At 43.4% G+C, this 21,749-nt stretch overlaps 3 protein-coding genes across 4 annotated transcripts; 2 read left to right on the top strand and 1 right to left on the bottom strand.

The window, feature by feature from the left end:
• Positions 1 to 2,976: 2,976 nt before the first annotated feature.
• Positions 2,977 to 3,546, top strand: LOC147514324 (uncharacterized). The gene has a single exon (XM_086592547.1). The coding sequence runs from the start codon at positions 2,977 to 2,979 to the stop codon at positions 3,544 to 3,546; it is 570 nt and encodes a 189-aa protein (XP_086448673.1).
• Positions 3,547 to 3,755: 209 nt separating this feature from the next.
• Positions 3,756 to 4,535, top strand: LOC147514323 (uncharacterized). The gene has a single exon (XM_086592545.1). It carries the CDS (start codon positions 3,756 to 3,758, stop codon positions 4,533 to 4,535), a length of 780 nt encoding a protein of 259 aa, XP_086448671.1.
• Positions 4,536 to 15,455: 10,920 nt separating this feature from the next.
• On the bottom strand, positions 15,456 to 20,711 carry LOC147514322 ((S)-tetrahydroprotoberberine N-methyltransferase-like). 2 transcript variants are annotated; one of them, XM_086582470.1, is made up of 8 exons: positions 20,467 to 20,711; positions 20,253 to 20,361; positions 16,792 to 17,016; positions 16,600 to 16,699; positions 16,398 to 16,508; positions 16,220 to 16,309; positions 16,057 to 16,115; positions 15,456 to 15,937 (listed from the first exon to the last, which is right to left on the bottom strand). In XM_086582470.1, exons 1-8 carry the CDS (start codon positions 20,648 to 20,650, stop codon positions 15,739 to 15,741), a joined length of 1,077 nt encoding a protein of 358 aa, XP_086438596.1. In that variant the 5' UTR covers positions 20,651 to 20,711; the 3' UTR covers positions 15,456 to 15,738. The 2 variants fall into 2 exon arrangements, with proteins under 2 accessions (XP_086438596.1, XP_086438603.1); XM_086582477.1 differs by having other exon boundaries at positions 20,636 to 20,707.
• Between the last annotated feature and the right edge of the window lie 1,038 nt (positions 20,712 to 21,749).

Here is a 21,749-nt window from a genome sequence, read left to right as displayed (position 1 = left end):
ATCCAATACTAGTTCTTCAACTGGTTCTCTTTTTTTCATCCCCAGTCGGCATCTCGACCAACCCAATGGAACCGTAAACTAATCATCCTGCTTATATCCACCACTCAGACAATCCTACAGCTGTTTTGGTGACTCCTCTTCTTGATGGCGACAACTATGGAACATGGATTCGAGCCATGACCATGGCGCTAAGAGCCAAGAATAAACTAGGGTTTGTTGACGGCACTATGGAGCAACCTATAGGTCCACAAAAATCTCAGCAATGGGCAAGATGTAACAACCTTGTTAGTTCTTGGATCATTAACTCCACTGAGAGCCACCTTTGTGGTAGTATATATACTCTATGCACTCAATGCAGGAGAGATTTGGCTAGATTTAGAGGAACGTTTACTCAAACAAACACCCCAAAGATTTTTCAACTCAAACAGTCGGTTGCCTTAAAACAAGAAGACATGTTTGTCTCTACATATTTCACGAAGTTGAAGGCTATTTGGGATGAATTAAGTTCCCTTAGAAATATTCCAACTTGCACATGCGGACATGGGAAGACTAATGCAGCGCTATATGATCAAGATCGTGGTATGGAATTTCTACAAAGGCTTGATCATCGATACAAAAGACTTCGCAGTCAAATTCTGTTGATACACCCTTTTCCTAGCACAGCCAATATCTATTCTTTGGTTCAACAAGAAGAGAAACAACAAGAAATACAAAATTCTTCCGCGCATACTCCAGACTCCAGTGCTCTCTCTGTCAATCATACTGAAAGATCAAACACAAATTCCATTGTTGCATATTCTAACAAGCCCAATTTTAGTTACAATCGTCCAAGTGCAAATGATGACAATCGTCATAAGAGTTACTGATCTCATTTAAAACAGGCTTACCAATCAAAAATAAAATTAAAAAATAAAAATAAATGTGGGATTGAAGGTCACACCAAAGATGTTTGCTACAAGCTGCATGGATATCCTGATTGCATCCGCTCAAGGGGCGCGCACCCTCATCTGCTGCCCACTCAGAGTGCACCCGCGCTCATGCTGCTGCCTCAAATGCTTCTGGTTCGTATGATGAGAAAGCAATAACCACAGCTCCTACCTTTACACAAGATTAGTACAATCGACTCTTAGCAATGCTTGGACCAGGTAGTGGTAATGTAAATCTTGCAGGTATTGCCCTCTCTACGCCATTACCATATGCCTGGATTATTGATACAGGGGCAACCAATCATATGTGTTCCTCATTGACTCGTTTTTCTTCATACTTGCCTTGCTCTCATGCTACACATGTACAACTTCCTGATGGTTCCCATGTATCTGTCACTCATATCGGCACTGTTCAGTTCTCACATGGTTTTCAATTAGAAAATGTTTTCTTTATACCCTCATTCAAGTTTAATCTATTGTCTGTGAGTCAACTAACAAAATCTCTCCGATATTCAGTAACATTTTTCCAGGACCATTGTGTTTTTCAGGACCTGCAAGTGAGGAAGAGGATTGGACAAGGTAATGTGCATGATGGTCTTTATTTTTTTCACTCCTCTTTTGCATCTTTAGTGACCGGCAACCCCACCATTGACATCTGGCATTGGCGTTTAGGACATCCATCGTCGAGTCATCTCCAGGAGTTAGCTACTAGTTTTCCCATTATTACTTGTTCCAAGAAATATGTTTGTGATGTTTGTCCTCAGGCAAAACAATCAAGATTGTCTTTTCCTTCTAGTTCAATAAAAAACAACTCGACCTTTTCAGTTAATCCATTGTGACATTTGGGGTCCTTTTTCTCAAACTTCCTTGACTGGTGGACATTATTTGTTTACTATTGTTGATGATTTTTCTCGTTGTACATGGGTTTATTTAATGCACTCTAAATCCGACACTAAGGACCTTTTGCAATCTTTTTTTGCTATGGTGAAAACTCAATTCCATAACTCTGTAGGTCACGTGTCTTCTGGGAATGGTGATGTTTTTCTTCCTCAAATTCAAAATTTTCGTTCTGACAATGGTTCGAAGTTTCTTTCTACGGAAATGCAACAATTTTTCTCCACTCAGGGTGTCATTCACCAACGTAGTTGTGTTTATACACCTCAACAAAATGGGGTCTATAATGGTAGGATCCGCGACTATCAAGGTCAAAGGTCGGTGGACTGATGCAAGCCGCAGTAATTGGAGTCGGGGAGTAGAGGATAACCAAAAATAGCGAGCCTGAAGTAATACAAGCGGTAGAGTCGGGTGTACAGTATCGTGCCGCGGAGTGCAAAGGTGTATGAAAATCTTACGCGTGGCAGACCGAGAAGCGTTAGATGGCTAGACAGGTGGATGGCTGTGAGGAGAGGGGAGGGGGTATAAAAAGAATAGTGTTGAGGGACAGAGGGAGGAGGAGATCTCAGTAGGGGTAACTTACTCTCATACATTTGGCGCCGTCTGTGGGGACGAAGAGATCTGAATAGTAGTAGGTATGGCAACGAAAGCAAAGAGAGGCGTAGGACGACCGAGGAAGGTACCGGTCGTGGAGGAACCTGCTGAATCGGTAGGGGATGATGGGGGAGAGCAGGGAGTGGAAGAGACAGCAGCATCGTCCTCGGAAGAAACGAGACAGTTAAGAGAGGAAGTGGCGAGGTTGAGGGAAGAGAATGAGGAGTTGCGAAGGGAGAGGGAGACTGTAGAGGAATCAGAAAGGGGGGTGTCAGAGATGGTGAGAGAGGAAGAAGGGAGACCCAATGCAGGGGAGAACGGGGTGCTGGGACTCACTAGACAGTAGGTGAAGGAGATGATCGCCGACGATTTGAAAGCGAGCTTGGAGCAAGCGAAAGGCAAAGGTGGAACGGTGAACCAAGTAGTGGTGGGATTGGACCGCAACCCATTGGCGGATGCAATTTGAAAGGCGGAGGTCCCTAAGCGAGTCAACCAGCCCAAATTTGAGAGGTATGATGGGACAGGAGATCCGACGAACCACATCCACCACTTCCGGCAACAGATGCCGCTGTGGCAAGAACCCAGGTATGATGGATTGCAGTGTATGATGTTCCCAGTGAGCTTGAAAGGGGGAGCCTCGGACTGGTATTATAGTCTACCCTCGAAGAGTATAAACAACTTCCTTGAGTTAGAGCAAGCCTTCGTGGACCATTTCATACATCAGAAAAGGCGAGTGGTGGACATAGCGGCCCTATTCAATGTGAGGCAGAGGACTGCGGAGTCAGTGAGAGAATTCTTGTGCAGATTCAAGGCAAAAACGCAAAAGGTGGAGAACTTGGACGAAAGGACGGCGGTGATTGCCTTTGAGAGGGGGCTGCGACTGGGAACCAGGGTACACGAATCCGTGGCTAAGAATGAGATCGCGACACTGCAAGACTTATATCCGAGGGTGAAAAAATATATAAGGTATGAGGATACACTGCAGAAAGAGACGAGGAGGTCGGAGAAGGCCGTGTTGGTTTTGGATCGAAACGATGACCACAGAAGATACGAGTCATCAGACAGGGGAAGCGGAGGACGTCATGGTGACGCTTCACGGCTGGAAAGGGGGAGAGTTGAAGCTCGAAGGTAAAATAGAGAAAGGAAGCCATATCGAGAAATGGAGCTGACACCAGTAGACCGGCCGTTGAGTGAATTGTTGCCGCTGATTCGAGATTTGCCGGGCTATGAGGTCCGCGAAGCAAGCCAGACGAAATACCAGGTAAGCCGTATTGTGCATATCATCGGGTACAGAACCATGAGAAGAATGAATGCTTCGCTCTCAAATGGTTGGTCCAAAGGATGATAGGGAGGGGGCTACTGAAAGAGTTTACCAAAGGGAAAGGGAAAGAGGAGCAGCCGCCGAACCAAGGGAGAATATTGGGTACCATAAATGTCATATTCAGCGGGGAAATCTTGAGTCACAACACTCACCGAGATAGGATACGAAGGACGGCTAGCATTCAGCAAGTTAATGAAGAGACAAGTTATTCGCGGCCTGCCCCATGGCTCGCGACTGGAAAAGGAAGCATAGTGTTTACAGAGGCAAACTTGAAGACGGTCGACTCCCCACATGAGGACGCATTGGTGATCACAGTGGCTATGAGAAATTACATGGTTAAAAGGGTATTGATCGATTACAGCAGTGCAGTGGACTTGTTGTTCGTGGGGACGATGGAGGAAATGAAGATAGACTGGAAACAGTTAAGGCCTTCGCGGACCAATTTGTATGGGTTCAACGGGAGTATGACTGAACCACTAGGGGAGCTCTTACTGCCCGTGACCATAGGGCCAGTGATAGTGTTCTCTCGGTTCAAGGTGGTAGACGAAAATTCGCAGTACAATGTCATCCTTGGGAGGCGATGGATCCATGAGATGAAGGCGGTACCATCCACATATTATCAGGTGATCAGATTTCCCACACCAACTGGGATGCATGAAGTGCGCGGAGATCAGGTGACGGCTAGGAACAGTCATCAGGGAATGGTGAAGAGGTTGATCCGAGGAGATGAAGGAGGCCTCGAAACTGAGAAAGAGACAGGCGTAGCAATTACAGTGTGCCTCCGCAGAAGAGGAGGCTGAGACGCCGGCTGTACCAAAAATGCTAGACGAGATTGAGACCGTAAACGTGGGAACGGGGGAGGAGGAGAAGTTTACATCGGTGGGATCTAATTTGCCAGAAAAGTGGAAGAACGAATTAATACAATTTCTCTCAGAGAATAAAGATGTCTTTGCTTGGACAATTGAGGAGATCACGGGGTTGGATCCAGAGTTCGCATGTCACCGGTTATACATGAGGGAAGATGCCAAACCAGTGAGACAGAGAATGCGCGGTGGGAGGCCGAAGTACGCGGAGGGAATCTGCAAAGAGGTTGTAAAGTTAAAGGGAGCAGGCATAATTCAGGAAGTAGAGTTCATAGACTGGTTGTCCAACATAGTCGCGGTACCTAAGAAGAATGGAAAGGTGCGTATGTGTGTGGACTTCACGGACGTCAACTCGGAGTGCCCTAAGGACAGTTATCCAATATCGCGGGTGGATGAGCTAGTGGATCGAACAGTGGGGTTCAAGATTTTCTCTTTCATGGATACCTCCATGGGATATAACCAGGTCGCGATGTATGGACCGGTTCAGGAGAGGACATCGTTCATAGTGGAGGGAGGTACGTATTGCTACACAAGGATGCCATTTGGTTTAAAGAATGCTGGGGCCACCTTCCAGCGACTAGGGGAGAAGATGTTTGCGAGCAAGATACGTAAGGGTATTGAGATATACATCGATGATATTGTGGAGAAAAGCATGTCCGAAGAGGAACATTTGGAAGGGTTGAAGGAAACGTTCAGCATATTATGGGCGCACAATTTGAATCTGAATATCGAGAAATGTACGTTCGGAGTAACCACAGGGAAATTTCTGGGTTACATAGTGACTCACCGGGGAATATAAGCCAATCTTGAGCAAATCAGAGCACTAGTGGAGATGCCGTCACCCCGGGACATTAAAGAAGTACAGAGGTTAGCAGGAAGGGTCGTGGCACTAAACCGTTTCATATCTAAATCGTCCTACAAATGTAGGCCATTGTATAGACTATTGAGGAGGACTCCAGACTTTGTGTGGACACCGGAATGTGAGGAGGCTTTCCAAGAGTTAAAGAGGTATTTGGGCCGAGTGCCTTTGTTGTCGCGGCCTGAACTAGGGGAGAAACTGTATTTGTACTTGGGAGTGTCCGAGTACACGGTAAGCTCGGTTCTCGTCCGGGTGGTAGACAAGGTTAAAAGGCCGGTATATTTCCAGAGTAAAACACTATTAGATGCAGAGACCCGGTACAGCAAGGTCGAGAAATATGCCTTGGCACTGATATTCTCAGCATTAAAGTTGAAACCATACTTCGAGGCACATTTAGTGGTAGTGGTGACAAACTTACCCCTTAAGCAAGCTCTAAAAACGGAGAAGTCCGGAAGGATGCTCAAATGGGCGGTCATGCTGAGCTCTTATGAAATACAATATCAAGCAATAACCGCGGAAAAGGCGCAGGCGGTAGCAGAGTTTCTAGCAGAGTTCCCAGTGGAGGACCCCACTTGGGGGGAAGAGATGCTCATGGAGCCCGAACAGGAGTGAGAGCCAGATGGGTCAGATCCCTGGGATAAAGGGAATGGGTGGAGAGTGTTCGCGGGCGGGTCTACGACAGATGCAGGCAACGGAATAGGCGTAGTGTTGGTCATACCGGACAACGACTGAATCGAGTTTTCCATGAGGCTCGGATTCATGGCCACCAACAATGAGTCGGAATATGAGGCCGTAATAGCAGGGATGTGAATGGCCGAGGATTTGGGGGTGGGAGAATTAATGGTTTATTCGAATTCCAACCTGGTGGTATGTCAAGTGAATGGAGGATTCGTTGCTAGATGTGCTTGAATGGCAAAATACTTGGAGGTAGTGCATCGAAAGCCAGCTAAGTTCAAGAAAGTCAGATTCGTACATTTGGTCCACGGAGAGAACCGGCATGCGGACACCCTTGCATACATCGCGGCCGCAATGCCGGGGTCGGAGGAGAGTACCATAAATATAAAGAAGTTGGATAGATCAAGCATTGAGAGGGTGGTGGAGGTGTGTCAGGCTGCGGAGGTGGAAGGGGGATGGATGAGCCTTATCAAACATTTCATGATGGGCGGAGAGGTGATAGATGAGAAAGAAAGAAGGAGATTAGAACAAACGGCACGCAGATACACTCTGGTAGAAGGAGAAATATACCGAAAGAATTTTGATGGACCGCTGCTAAGGTGCCTAGGGCCGAGCCTAGCACAAGAGGTGTTGGCCAAACTGCACGCCGGGGACTGCGGAAGCCACTCGGCGGGGAGAACAACGGCACACCGGTTGTTAACGCAAGGTTACTTCTAGCCTCAAATGAAAAGGGACGAGGTGGAATTTGCCAAGAAATGTGGCAAGTGTCAACGATTTGCTCAGCTAATATTTGCACCGGCTGAACCGTTGCACAATGTGTCCAGTCTGTGGCCGTTTGCCATGTGGGTCATGGATATCATGGGACCGTTGCCAATGGAAAAGGGGAGGAGAAGGTTCATGTTAGCCGCTATGGATTATTTTGCCAAGTGGGTGGAGGCCGTGGCCTTGCAGGAAGTCAAGGAGGAGCAGGTGATCAAGTTTTTATGGGAGAACATTATTTGTAGGTTTGGAGTGCCACATTCCATCATCGCAGACAATGGGACGCAGTTCACGGGGTCAAAAGTGAGAGAGTTCTTGCAGGCCTATAATGTGAAACAGGGATTCTCAGCTCCGTACAATCCAGAAGGTAATGGACAGGCCGAATCCTCTAATAAGACAATCATGAACAATCTCAAGAGAAAGTTAGAGGACCGGAAGGGAGCATGGGCTGAGGAACTGAGCCATGTTTTGTGGGCGTACCGTACTACACCACAGACATCTACGAAAGAGACGCCTTTCTCCTTGGCATATAGTATAGAAGTCATGATCCCTTCGGAGATGGTGGTGGCTACGACACGCACAAACGCGGTCGAGGCTGGGCTGAACTGGGGCATATTGGCTAGAGACATGAATTTGGCAGAGGAGAAACGGGATGCCACGCGCATCAGGCTAGAAGAATATCACCGGCGCCTGCAAAGACAATACGGCAAGCGATTGAAGCCCCGTCAGTTTCAAGTGGGGGATCAGGTTCTCAGAAGAGTGACTCCAAGCACAAAAAAGGTGAATGAAGGAAAGTTGGGGACTAACTAGGAAGGGCCGTACACTGTGGTGGAGATCGGAGGAGCTGGAACATATAGACTGCAGAACGAGGAAGGAAGATTGATGGAAAGACTTTGGAATGTAAGAATGTTGAAAAAGTTTTATGTTTGAATGTATCACCAGTCCGAGGCAAGGGATTGGGGCTGTTTGCACATATATAATACTACGACACTTTCGGAATGTTAACAAAGAGCGGTCAAATTTAGGGGCAGCGGCAATGCCCAGCATGCGTGTCGGCCATAATGAGAGAGCGAGAGGAGGGGGGAAGAGCCCTTCACGAACATGGAGTCCGAATCAAACCTTGAGGGAAAGGCAATGCCCCAAGAAAGGCGGTGTACCACCCGAGAGCTGGGGGAAGAGCCCTTCATGGACATGGAGTCCGGATCAAACTTATGGGGGCCCTTCGCAGACACAGAGTCCGAATCAAACTTATGGGGCAAGGCAATGCCCCAGCAGGCATGTCAGCCACTGAGAGAGAGCAGGGGGAGGGTAGAACCCTTCGCGGACATGGAGCCCGAATCAAACCTTGAAGGCAAGGCAATGCCTCAGTCAGAAAAGAAAGTTGAGGATGGGAGAGGAAGCAAAAGCGTACGAGATTAGAGATAGCAAAAGTCTTAAGTAAACATAATATATGAAAGGGAACATCTCCGGAAGGAGGCACACACAGTCAGTAAAGTCACCATACATCACAACGCTCCTCTCAAAAGGAGAAAAACCAAAGTGGAAATGTGCATCACCGTTTAAGGTGCCAGAACATACATAATCAATTACAGACCCAGCAAAAACAAATTCAAGGGGAAGCTAAGGGTATATCTGACGTAATATCAATGGGGTCCTCCTGGTTGACATCTTCAGTGGAAGGGGTAGCGGCCTCTTCATTCGCGGTCTCTTCAGCAGTCACCTCAGCGTCAGCTGACCCCTCGGGCTTGGATTGGTCCGCGATTCCTATCTCCTCATCGGCGGGGATTGGCGTCACCTCTGGAAGGAGGCGGCCCTCCTTGAGAAGCCATGCATGTTCCTCCTGAATTTTCCTAGCCACCCTCTTGTCTGCCAAGGATCGGTAGTGGGTTTGGAGGGTCGCCATATCCACCTTATGCTGTTCCATAAGTGCCGCGGTATCTTGTTGGTGCTGCTGGATGAGAAAAGTGCGTTGCTAACTCAGACGGTCATTGATGAAATCCATATAATCCTGATGGTTGTTTTCCGCGATCCTCAGTTCATCTTGAGCCCGAGTTCTAGCTAGATCAGCAGCTTCAAGCTCTTGTTAGAGTCGGACACAAGTGGCTCTCAAACCGTCTGGACTGCCGACTTCTTTATCTAGAGACTCTATCTTGGACCGAGCATTGAAAAGACCGCGGATCATAAATGATATGTCCAGACTCACCTGAATACAAACAAGACAAGTGAATCAGAAGGGAAAGACCAAAGAGCAAGAGTAGAGTGAAAGGGAAATACCTTCTCCCAGTTGGTGTACAGGGAGGCGCGGTGGTGTTCAAAGGTGCCTGTTTCTGCATAAGCCAGGTCCTTCGGCAAATGAGAGCCATAGAAGATGGAGGAGGCAACGACAGGATTTTCAAGGGCTGAGTCCGCAATATTGACTCTGCGGTGGCAAACTTTAAAGACAGGGGCAAAATCAGTAGGGGTGATACTGGAGTCGATGGGGGGGGGGGGGGGAGCAGTCTCTTTGCCTGGTCTACAGGTGGTGGTAGGGGGAGCTTCTTCTTCCACCGCTGTTCGGGTGACAGGAATCGGGTCTTCGGACGCTACCGTCCTCTGGCGTTTGCTCGGTGGCCCATCAGCAGGAGTACCCACCGCGGACGGAGAGACTTATGTGACTTCATCATCACTATCAAACAACTTCATCTGCGAGAGGTCCATGTTTGCGGAGGGGGACTGTGGAGGAGTATATTGATCTTCCTAGGTGGAGATGGCCCGATAGGAAAGCGAAGGTTTGGGAGCCAAGGGAAGATGAGCACGGGACGAAGGTGCTACGGATGGGGGGTGGGAGCCGCGAACAGGTCGATGGCGGTGGGAGCGAGAGCGGGAACGGTTTTTGGGAGAGGATCGAGGTCTGCGTTCTTTGGGAGGGGGTGGACGGTAGAAGGGGGCCGTAAATCCCAAAAAGTCGCGGAGTTATGGAGTTTCAGAGGAGTGCCCGTGGTGGGGTGGACGTTCAAACGGTCAGCTTGGGCAGTACTGAGAGCGCGGAGTCTGTCGAAAATTGGGCATATGTAGCTGGAATATATTCTTGACTTAGAATCAGGCCGCCAACCTACAAGGGAATACAAACGAAAGAATATTAGTTCGCGAAGCTAAGGCCAAAAGAAGAAAAGGCAGTAACGAAACTCACCACTGGACTGAAAAACGAGGTGGTTAAGTGTTACCCCGGTAGGGAGGTCTGCGGGGAGGAAGTCACCGGATACATACAACGGGTAGTGGTGCAACTGTTTATCTGAGGTGGTGACGCGGAGTAAGAAAGTTTTCTTTTGGGGGCGGACACAGAAGGATTGGTACCTTATACCCACATCCTTGGTACTTTTCTTTATGAAATACTGGGAGACAATATCACGACTGGTTAGCTGGGGGTTGACGGTCCTGTTGTAGTAATTCACGGCATACATGACTCTCCAAAAATTTCCGATGCCTTGACAGGGAGGGATGTTGAAATGATTACACATCTCTACATCCAACACAGTGAAAGGGAACCGCAGCCCGGCAACAATTTGACCTATAGTCACTACTAGGCACCCGGGCCGCGGAGGCACTAAGTGGGGATAATAGGTGACTGAAGGCACATGTTCTATCAGAATGCCAGCTGGAATGCCGTAGGCAGCCCTAATTGCACCTAAATTAGGTCTACGATATCTAGAAGGCGGCAACAAGGGGACAAGGAAGCGGCCGGAGGTGGAGGGGGTCGCCGTAGCGGCCACAGGAGGTGGAAAAGCCACCTTAGTAGATCTAGAGGATGAAGAGTCATCGGAATGAGAGGGAGAGGGATTCTCGGAGGCCGTCGCCAACATCGAGAAGAAGATGAACAGACTAGAAGGGGAAAATTAATACTAATAGTTGCAAGGTAAAGCAGAAGAAGAAGACAATGCTAGCAGTAAGCTAAGAAGAGCAAAAACTAAGAAAAACAAACTTGAACTTGAGCCCAACGATGACAAAATCCAACCGGAGTCACGCTGAGGGGGAAGAATTCAAGGGAGGAAGGGCAGTAAGGTTTGAGAGAGGGAGAAAGAGGTAGAGGAAGAAAAACTAAATGAAGAAAGTGAGGGAGAGAATGGAAGAGGGAGTTTAAATAGTGCAGGGGCAAAAAGGTAATTGCCCGGGTGTGGAAACCGAAGGGACGACAGAGGAACCACCAGGAGGTTGACACGTGGAGGTGCAGAACACGAGGAAGCACAGAAACGACGCGTGTAATGAGTGCCCTGCACGCACACGAACCCCAGTGGAAGACCAAACGAATCCAAATAATGAAAAGAGGAGAAGGTTCTCGATCCCGGGCCAACCCCAAGGCCGCGGCATCGAGAAGGGGCATCTTTAGTGGTAGGATCCGTTACTAACAAGGTCAAAAGTCGGTCAACTGATGCAAGCCACAGTAACTAGAGTCGGGGAGTAGAGGATAACCAGAAATAGCTAGCCTGAAGTAATACAAGCGGTAGAGTCGGGTGTACAGTATCGTGCCGCGGAGTGCAAAGGTGTACGGAAACCCTACGCATGGTAGACCGAGAGGCGTTAGATGGCTAGACAGGTGGACGGCTGTGAGGAGAGGGGAGGGGGTATAAAAAGAATAGTGTTGAGGGACAGAGGGAGGAGGAGATCTCAGTAGGGGTAACTTACTCTCATACAGGGTCGTCGAGAGAAAACACCGCCATCTCCTTGATGTTGCACGTGCCCTTCATTTCCAATCCAGTTTACCTTTGACGTTTTGGGGTGCATGTATTTTAGTGGCTGCCTATCTCATTAATAAGTTACCCACACCTCTCTTATCTGGTAAACTCCTCATGAAATTCTCATTGGTCAGCCACCCTCGTATGCACACTTAAGAGTGTTTGGTTGCCTATGTTTCGCGCATAATCTGCGCATTAGACATAAGTTTGATCAACGTGCTAAACCGGGTATCTTTGTCGGCTACCCATATGCACAAAAGGGGTATCGTGTTTATGATATTGCCTCTAAAACACTTTACGTTTCTCGTGATGTTATCTTTCATGAGTCAGTTTTTCCTTTTACCGACATATGTCTGGCTAGTTCCACCCCCTCCACCTCGATTCCAATTGTATCATTACCTCTTCCTGATTTTCCTAGGCCTGATTTTCCCACACAGGTTACAGTGCGCCTGCGCTATTCTGATGCCGACTTAGAGCGCGCCCGCGCTATTGCTTCACACGAAGCACTCCCTTCTCTAGTTCCTTTCCAACCGTCACCAACCGAGACACAACCTTCACCAACCGAGACACCATCTCCAATTACCTTCAACCTTTCCCTGTCCCCTGAACCTGCTTCACCAGTTGACCTTCCACCTCATGACAGCCATCCTCCTATGAAACTTAAGGACTGTAACTGCAATACAGTGCCCTCTCCATCAGCTTTCGCGTAATCAGGTATTGCACATCCTCTCCATCATTACATCGCCTATGATAAGTTCTCTACTGAACATAGAGCATTTCTTTCTGCAATTTCTTCTGCAGATGAGCCTACTTTTTTTTCTCAAGCCATGAAGTTTAAACATTGGCGTGATGCCATGGCTCCTGAGATTGCGGCTCTTGAACAGAATGGTACTTGAGGTCTCACACCTTGGCCCCCACACAAAAAGTCCATTGGTTGCAAGTGGGTTTTCAAGGTCAAATACAATTCTGATGGTTCTCTTGAACGGTTCAAAGCGCATTTGGTGGCTAAAGGTTTTACTCAAGTTGAAGGGTTCGACTATCATGAGACTTTTGCTCCTGTAGCCGAGCTTGTCACTGTTCACACACTTCTATCTGCAGTGGTTAAAGGTTGGCATGTTCACCAACTTGATGTCAACAATGTTTTCTTACATGGTGATTTACACGAGGAAGTCTACATGTCTCTTCCGCCTGGCTTTGCTTGCAAGGGGGAGACCAGGGTATGCAAACTTCACAAATCATTGTATAGCTTCAAGCAAGCATCCAGACAATGGTTTGCCAAGTTTTCTAGCATTTTGAAGTCTACCAGCTTCATCCAATCCAAGGCGGATTATTCCCTTTTCTCTAAAGTTTCTCGCATATCCTCTGTTTATGTCTTGGTCTATGTTGACGATATTATTGTTACTGGAACTGATCTTCATGCCATCAACCATCTCAAAGACTTATTATCTCAGAAGTTTCATATTAAAGACTTGGGCCGTTTAAAATATTTTCTTGACATTGAAGTGGCACGTTCGACCCAAGGGATGTTTTTGAATCAACAGAAATATACTTTGGAAATCCTTCGAGATGCTGGTTTACTAGGTGGCCGTGTGGTAGATTTTCCTATGGAGTAGAACCTCCGATTATCCCCTACTGATGGTGATCCTTTGTCCGATCCCTCCTCCTATAGGCGTCTCATTGGCCGTCTGATATATCTTACTGTCACAAGTCCCGACATTGTTTATGTGGTTCATGTACTGAGCCAATTCATGCACGCTCCGTGTACTGCTCATATGGATGCTGCACATCGACTTCTTCGATATCTCAAAGGGTCTCCTGGTAAAGGCATCCTTCTTTCCTCCAACAGTCCTCTCCACTTACGAGGATTTTGTGATTCTGATTGGGCAGGTTGTCCCACAACCCGCCACCCGCCGTTCTACCACTAGTTATTGCACTTTTCTTGGTTCTAGTCCAATATCTTGGAAAACCAAGAAACAGAAAACTATTGCCAGGTCATCCGCAGAAGCAGAATATCGTGTTATGGCCTCTATCATTTCTGAATTGCAATGGTTGACATACCTTCTTGCTGATCTTGGTATTCCTCTCTGTCAACCTATTTCTCTTCACTGTGACAATCAAGCTGCTATTCACATAGCTGAGAATCCAGTATTTCACGAACGGACCAAGCATATTGAGCTTGATTGCCATTTTGTTCGTGAAAGGATCCAATCACGGCTAATTGCTCTGCAGTACACTCGGTCTGTTGATCAAATTGCTGAAATTTTCACCAAACCACTAGGAAGTCATTCCTTTCAGCTTCTGGTTCGCAAGTTGGCCGTTACTGATATCCACGATCCAACTTGAGGGGGAGTAATAAGATACACTCTTCTGCTGTACAGACAAGGCCAGGGGCGGACCCAGGAGAGGGCTACACCAGGCTTCAGCCCGGGGTCCGTTTCCTTAAAAAAAAAAATTAGTAGGCATCGCTAAAAGCCCATTAGCCAGCCCAAAAAAAAAAAACCCAAAGTATGAACGACTTTACGACTCTACGAAGTATGAACCCCATTCTTTCTCTCTCTACCACCAACCCCTGCTCCCTCTCTTTCTTCAGTCTCTTGAATCTTGACTCTTCTATTATGCTATTCAAATATATGATTCTCCGATATTGATTATAAGGCTCACTGGCTCAAGCGTTTTACACATTGACTCGTTCAAACTTCGAAGGTATATATGTTCCGCTTCTTATTATTATTATTACAATATATATGGTTGGCATTTTGAATGTTGTTATTACTCTTACAGTTATCTTACTGGTCGAAAGATTATTGGAGCAATGAGCAACTAACCTTTCTGAGTCTGCTCCTGGAACTATTCGTGGTGATTTTGCTGTCGAGATTGGTTCATTGGCAGGTAATTAGATTTGTTGTTCATTTGTTACATTGGTTTAGTTGTTGTTTTTGATAGATTTCAGTTGCATGAGTTGGTCTGATTATAGTATAATCTTGTTATGGTTGTTTGAATTAGAATTGGGTAAATAAAATATTTCATAAATTGCAAAACCATTTCTGCCTCTCCCATGGGTATTGGGTAGGATTTTTTTGTGCAAGTGTATTGAAACCATATAGTTCTCATTTAGGCTTCTCATCAAACATTTATAGATAAATATGTGATTTTTTTTTTTAGACGTTCAATGTCGAAGGGAGTGCGAAATAGATTTGTAGTTTTGTTTTTATGAATTAGTATATATAGATTTGTAGTCGAACTTGATTAGATATTTTGATGAATTAGTATATATATTTGGTTAGTTGTGAATTCTGGTGTTTCATTTGTTTCTTTGGAATGTGTATATTATTTTTTTTTGTTTAAGACTGGTTATCGTTGTTTAGCCCTGAGAGAGTTGAAATCTTTGGGTGCGCCCTAGACAAAAGTAGCCAGGCCATTATTCTTGTTGGCCTTTTCGACTAATAGAGTCGGTTGCTATTTCTTGTATTAGAAGTTTCATATTCTAACTATGTACTGATTTGGGAACTCTAACCCTAGATGTGTAATCTCTATATATATGAATGATAAATAATCATTTTCTCTCAATTTAGAGAAGACAAACAATATCATCTCCTTAGCCTATTTAATTTTATACAATTCAACGAATATAATGTGGATATTACACACGTGAAAATGTACATTCCCGCATAGGAAAAAAAAATCTGACATGTCGATTTTCATGTGCCGGAATTTCACTGAAGACTTGTGTGTTACAAGTCCAAGGGCTAAAGTGCGCTTTGAAACAAACTTGAGGGTTCAATTGAATAATTTCAGACAAGTTGAGGGGTAAAAAATCTGCCTTTTTTCCAAAAATAAAACGACGAAAAATAAGAATAATAGGGAATGTAAACTTTATTTAAAAAGAACACAGGAAATAAACAATACTATTAAATTTTTTATCAGTGAATAATTTAAATTACACCCAAGGACACATGCATACTGATCACTTGTTTTAACAATCGATACAAAGAACGCACAAACACCACCCCTAATCCCTCCCCATAAACGAACAGAAAGCAGGCAAAAAAGAGCCACTAGCTCCGATTTTATTTTCCATTTTTTTTGGTCACTACTACGTACCACAAAGCACAAATGGACTGCGTCATTTAGTCCTGCATCATTTCTTCTTCTTGAAAAGTATATGTGTTATCATATACTCTTCTCCATCGTTGAAAGAGAATTGTTCATAAGCTCCAATGCAGAAGGTCCTCGAATGGGTAATAACTTTGTCAACAGCATCTTTGCTACCGAGGCATGGTTCTAGTATCTTCCTCGCAGCGTCTATGTTCTTGTCCAATTTATGTAACCACTCTTCACTGTATCAATACAAAAGTACATGGGAATGTGTTAAAAAAACCAAAATACTTGTATTCTATAGAAATAACTAATCCATAGCTAGTATTGGAGAATTTTCAGTTGGTTCGTTTGTCTTTACACTGTACGAGCCATGTGCTTTCCGTTTTCAACCCACTGGTCCACAACAGCAACATCATCCTGCAAATAAAAGAATGAGTAATATTAGATCAAATCTTTACAGAAAAAAACTCAACCACGTTGGTAAAAGGATAAAAAGAGCATATGACGACTGTTGCTTTCACCTGAAAATAAAGAAGAGTTGAAGCTCCTGGTACGGTCACAGACCCCTTAGGAAAAATATAATTTGAGTACCAATCTTCCTCGTCGATAGCCTGAAATTCACAGCTACATGCATAAACTCACACACACACTCACGTATATACATAATAATGAAGATGAAAAATAGCTTAACGGGCGAACCTCAAAGTGGTGACCAAAAGTTTTGTGACAGATATAGTCCAAGAACAACAGACCATCCTCAGTCATCCACTTCGATATCTTCCTCAAAAATAGACCAACGTTTTTCATATGCTACATATTTAGAGGAAACAAAATAGAAATTAAATTTTGCTCTTGTGATAGATATCTATATCATATCAAAATATTCAAGTGATGATCATACCTCCACTGCCTCGATAACAATTATTCGGTCGAATGTCTCCTTGGTGTCGTAGTTGGTCACATCAGCAAGTATGACGTCCACATTTGATAGTTCAAGGTTCCTAAGCAACACATTAAGTGCAGTATGCATAAATGAAATGATTAATAGTTAGAAAAGATTATGTAGGAAGATAGATTAATTAGACTGGCTGACTTGCATCTTTCTTCTATAATACTCTTCTGTGCTCTTGAGTTCGTAATTCCAGTAACATGGCAACCCTTAAACTTCTGAGCAACATGAATAACGAAACTTCCTTGCCCACAACCGATGTCAAGAATCTTTTGTCCATCCTGTATCTGTGCTCGTTCACAGTACAAATCATGCGTGGCTGCCTCAGCTTCATCCAGTGTTGTTGATTCGTCTTCAAAGTAACAAAAGCTGTACAATTATGTTAACATGCATAGATAAGTTAGAACCTATATAAAAAGAGGAGATTCTTCTATTTTGTTGTGAGGACCGATTAATTTAAAAGTTTTTGGGGCGGCTTCACTCATGGCCAATTGGTTTTGAGTTTGATGCTCCAAAGTTAAGAGTATTAAAGCACGCTATTTCAGTTCGGCTCAAGGTCTCGTTATTTGCTCCACATCAGCTAGTGTTAGTCTCAATTAAGTAGCGCAGCCACACGTGTGGGGCGTGAAGAGAAGTAGGGGTGGGAATTTGGCCCTAACGACCCTAACCCGGCCCTGACCGACCCGACCCTAAGCCCTATAAAGCCCTCACAACTAAAGCCCTCACAGAGTTTAGGGTAGGGCGGTCCGCCCTAATGCCTTCTAGTAGTGGGGCTAGGGCTAAGATTCTAAAACATAGGCCCGACCCTAACCAAGCCCTAACCGCCCTCGCTTTCATACTTTCACTATAAATACACATACCATAATTGTCCAACTCTTTGTTAAATATTTTCAATTAAAATAACATTGTCCTTTTGTAATTTATCACTTACACCCAGAGGGTACTTCCAATAACTTGTTTTATATAACAAAACTTGTCAACTTACGTACCATGAAGAACAATGAGCACTAAATTTTAATAAAAGTAAGACTTTATTCCTTTGATCATCAAGTCAAAGTCCATAACTTATTATTCTCAATTTTTTTTTCACTTATTTCTTATAAATTATATTTTTATTCACATCCAAGCCAAATCTAAAACTAAAGGTTTCCTTCCACACCATTAAAGCAAAATACTGAGCGGACATTTGTAACATAGAAACCAAAAACACCCTTTGTCAGAAAAATGACATTTGTAATCTCAAACCTTTCTCCATCACTTGTTCAAAAGCCAATATTTTCATTTCCATATACAAAGCTTGAATCACTTTTTAAATTAGAAGAAAGGTAATATTATATTTGTTTGAATCTATTATAGAAATAATTTATGATATTACAAATAGTTTAACAACTTCCATGACCTTTAACCAAAACTATTATGTTTCTTCTTTATATCTATTACTTATTCCTTTAAAATGATAATATAATTATTTGTCTATGTATTTCAATATTAAATGTAATTTTAGTGAGGTTTGAGTACAAGGAAGAACAAATTCGAACTCTCGATGTACTTGATTCATTAGATTGTGGATGTGCATTTTAAATTTTGGACTTATACGGGATTATTACTAGATTGGTTGGACTTTGAGTTTGTAGATTATTGTACATTTTTGTAATATAAATGAGTTTTAAAACCGATGTAGTAAAAAAAAGAAAATATATAGCCCTACTAAAGTTCGACCCCCTAAAGCCCTTAAAGAGGCTAGGGTCAAGGTCGGCTTGAGATTTAGACTTGTGACCGGCCCGACCCCGCCCTATATCGACTTTAAGGTCGGGCCGACCCGACCCTAATATCTGAAGGGCTTTAAATGTTTAGGGCCGGGCTAGCCCGACCCGGCCCATTGCCCACCCCTAAAGAGAAGTATATATAGGGGTGTCCACGGTTCGGTTCGGTCCGGTTTTAGGTAAAACCTTGAGCCGAACTGTTAGTACTCGGTTCCTGAAAAACAAAACCGTCAACAAACCGATGAACCGCAAAAACCGGGTGCAGACCGAACAGTAAATTCGGTTCGGTTCGGTTTATAAACCGATGCTTAAGCCCCTTTTCCAAAAATTCTTATTTACTGAAATAAGACCTGTTTTGCACCTTGCACCAAACCCAAGCCCAATGTTTGGTTAAACCACCAAGGCCATATATTTATAAACTTGTAATTTTATTATTGTTTCTAGTCTGGGCGATGTGGGACTATAAATTTACCAGCTCAAGAGAGAGATGAGGACCATTTTGTTGTTCAACAATAATATGGACTCCTTCAAAGCTTGGTATGTAGCAGACTAGCAGTTCAACAAATATATATAGACACGATTTAAATTCTAGTACAAACACAAACATACATGAGTAGCAAGAAGCATGAAAGTTATTTACAACCTTCAAACATAAAGTACAACATCAAAGAAAGCCACCTTACTACCAAGCCAACACACAGAACATCTATCTCTTTTCCTACTCTTGAGGCACAGGGAGAATTATCTCAAGTTCAAAATAGGCCATGGAGTAAGCCCTGGAGCGGGCAGCAAAGGCCGAATCATAGGGACATTCCTCACAACTGAAAAAGCTTCATTTAGACGTGTTGAACGGTTCATTAATTGAGACACCTTCTCAGTTAATTGGATCAAAATCAAGAGGTAGGGATCTATGTGGAGAAAGAAATCCATGTTAAGGATCTTTATTAGTTGTTTCAATGTACATATGTATGTGTGTCTCTCAAAATTGTTATGATAACTAGTAAAGTTTATGGGGTTTTTTTGGATTGATTGCAACGATTATGTTAAATTTGTTTTGTTAAATAATGGGGTTCATTTGAATTTGGTGATAAGTAGTCAAGTTTATGGGTATAGGAGTTAGAACTGATGACTTGTTGGAAGAATTGGTTACAAGAAGGAAAATGGGTTATTCGGTCTTTCATTGCAAAGTCAAGGATTTAGTCCCACATCAAGGAAAATGAAGAATCATTAGACCAAAGTCTTTATAAGCTGGCTTGTTTGTGACTTGTTCTTACACATGGTCTGAGCACCTATGACTCATCACAGAAGTGTTTGACTGGTAATAATTGTTCAAAGCCCAAATTGTTATGAGCCCAACGAATTTAATATATTTAAATATTTATAAATGGTCCGGTTCGGTTTGTCTCGGTTAACTGAAGCGTCAAATTGTGAGCCGAACCGATTGGATTCGGTTTTGTTTTTATGAACCGAGAACCGAACCGAAACATTTGAAAACCGAAAAAAATAGCCGGTTCAATGCGATTCGGTTCGGTTTTTCGGTTCTCCGGTTTTTATGAACAGCCCTAAGTATATATAATCCAACATAGTACACTTAAAGCCTGTCAAATTCCTATATAATTTCTTAGGGGCTCTCCACTCATTGCCAGTCCCAAAGGCACATTGAGCATTTCTGCCGCGAGGCATAGGTACCCAGTACCTTATGAAATGCTGCTTAGATTTCAAATTGATATGGTAGCTACTGAAAATTTAATACTCGTATGCTATATAGCTTAGAGAAGTACTGAATAAGGCTTATTCCCATGGTACGTAGCTTATAAAAATATTTATTTTCTTCTATTTTACCTCTGTTTGAGTGTCTGTCCAAACATAGCTTCTAGGAAAGCTGCAGGAAAGTCGTACGATTCAGAGTTGATGACATCCATCGTTCCAGACATTTTCATTTGCTTGAGAGCTGCATGTATATAAAACGAAGTTTCAAATAAATTAATTAAAAGAAAAGGAAACAAAGTCGAGGTATATTCATTATTCAGAGTGGTATAAACTAGGAGAAGGAGACATTTTATAAAGTTAAGATTGAACTCCAGTTGTTGTGCATAGGTAGGCTTGTAACCCCATTTCAGACGCCTCTTAAATTGGATTAAAACAAGTTTCCTCAGCTCCTCGTCCGGAATGAGTCCTTTATCTAACCTGTCAAGGATCTGCATTGCTGATACCTTGTTACTTACATGCTTAGAATCCATGGCTAAAATGATCACAGGGAAAGAATTGTGAGAATTAATTGAATGTTTTGATAGTACAGAATAGCAGAGGGAAGTGAACGTTCTTTATATAGAACTAGTATCATGCCACGTGCCTAGCCACGTAAAATTCTAACGTCATCTTTCTTTTTTTTTATCAAAATTTACAATCAAATTGAAATTACAATTTTACCACCTCTAAAAAACAAAACAAAACAAATAAAAGAATCTGCAAATTTACCAAACTATCCCTGTATGCAGACCTTTATCTAGACACATGGACCCACCTATAACGTCACAATTGATAAAAACTATATTTAAAAGAGCACAATTACCATTTTGACTCTCAAAAAAAAAAAAAAACTATAAAATTACAATTTTACCCCTGTGACGTACATGAAAACACTATTTATCAACCCAAGATTTTTCTATATAGTAAAGATTATAGAGAAGAAAATACAAGTGTCTTGCCACCTGGGAGTCGAGAATATAAAATAATCACAATAATCACGTGCATGATTAGACACAAAGAGAGACCATCCAATCCCGAATTTGGGTTCGCAACCTTTAAACACAGCCTTAGGACTGAGCCCACCGTTCCATTTTAATTACCGAGAAAAGACACTGTTTGTTTTTTTTTTTTTGTTCTTTTGAGAAATATTTATTTTATTGATATAAAAAGAATTATATAATCGGAAAGGACAAGTGCGTTACCAAGCCTACAAACTGCACTACAAGTCCGTTCTGGATAACGAATCCAATCTTTCAAAATACATAGTCTTTCGAACCAGTGCACATCACGTTGTTGTCCATCATCTTCTGCAGTCGATCTCTTGAGAAGTTCTATATACATACTCATTTTTTGTGTATTACTACTATTTTTTATTTATTTATTTTTCAAAAAAATCTACTTTATTTGATGTACTACTACAAAAGATTTGCAAATAGCAATCATCACATTGTTGTCCAATACTTTTTGCAACCTGCTAAATAGTTCAACCGCTTTCGATGCCAAGAAACCAAATGTATCAAACGCAAATGTGACGAAGGAATGTTGGTTAGCTACACATGCTCATTCATGTTTCTCCACCTTCACTGCAGC

The sequence above is a fragment of the Coptis chinensis genome, chromosome 2 (assembly GCF_015680905.1).
Source record: "Coptis chinensis isolate HL-2020 chromosome 2, ASM1568090v1, whole genome shotgun sequence".
Taxonomy (NCBI): domain Eukaryota; kingdom Viridiplantae; phylum Streptophyta; class Magnoliopsida; order Ranunculales; family Ranunculaceae; genus Coptis; species Coptis chinensis.
The sequence above is the reverse complement of the archived record's forward strand: the minus strand, read 5'-3'. Positions and strand labels throughout refer to the sequence as shown.

Excerpts from the sequence above, each read along its gene's own strand:
- LOC147514324 (XM_086592547.1), top strand. The coding sequence starts at position 2,977 with ATGCCGCTGTGGCAAGAACCCAGGTATGATGGATTGCAGTGTATGATG.
- LOC147514323 (XM_086592545.1), top strand. The coding sequence starts at position 3,756 with ATGATAGGGAGGGGGCTACTGAAAGAGTTTACCAAAGGGAAAGGGAAA.
- LOC147514322 (XM_086582470.1), bottom strand. The coding sequence starts at position 20,650 with ATGGATTCTAAGCATGTAAGTAACAAGGTATCAGCAATGCAGATCCTT. Across the intron at positions 20,362-20,466 it reads CAATCTTAACTTTATAAAAT|CTCTCAAGCAAATGAAAATG; the intron begins GTCTCCTTCTCC and ends ATATACATGCAG. Across the intron at positions 16,509-16,599 it reads TTGTTATCGAGGCAGTGGAG|CATATGAAAAACGTTGGTCT; the intron begins GTATGATCATCA and ends CTAAATATGTAG.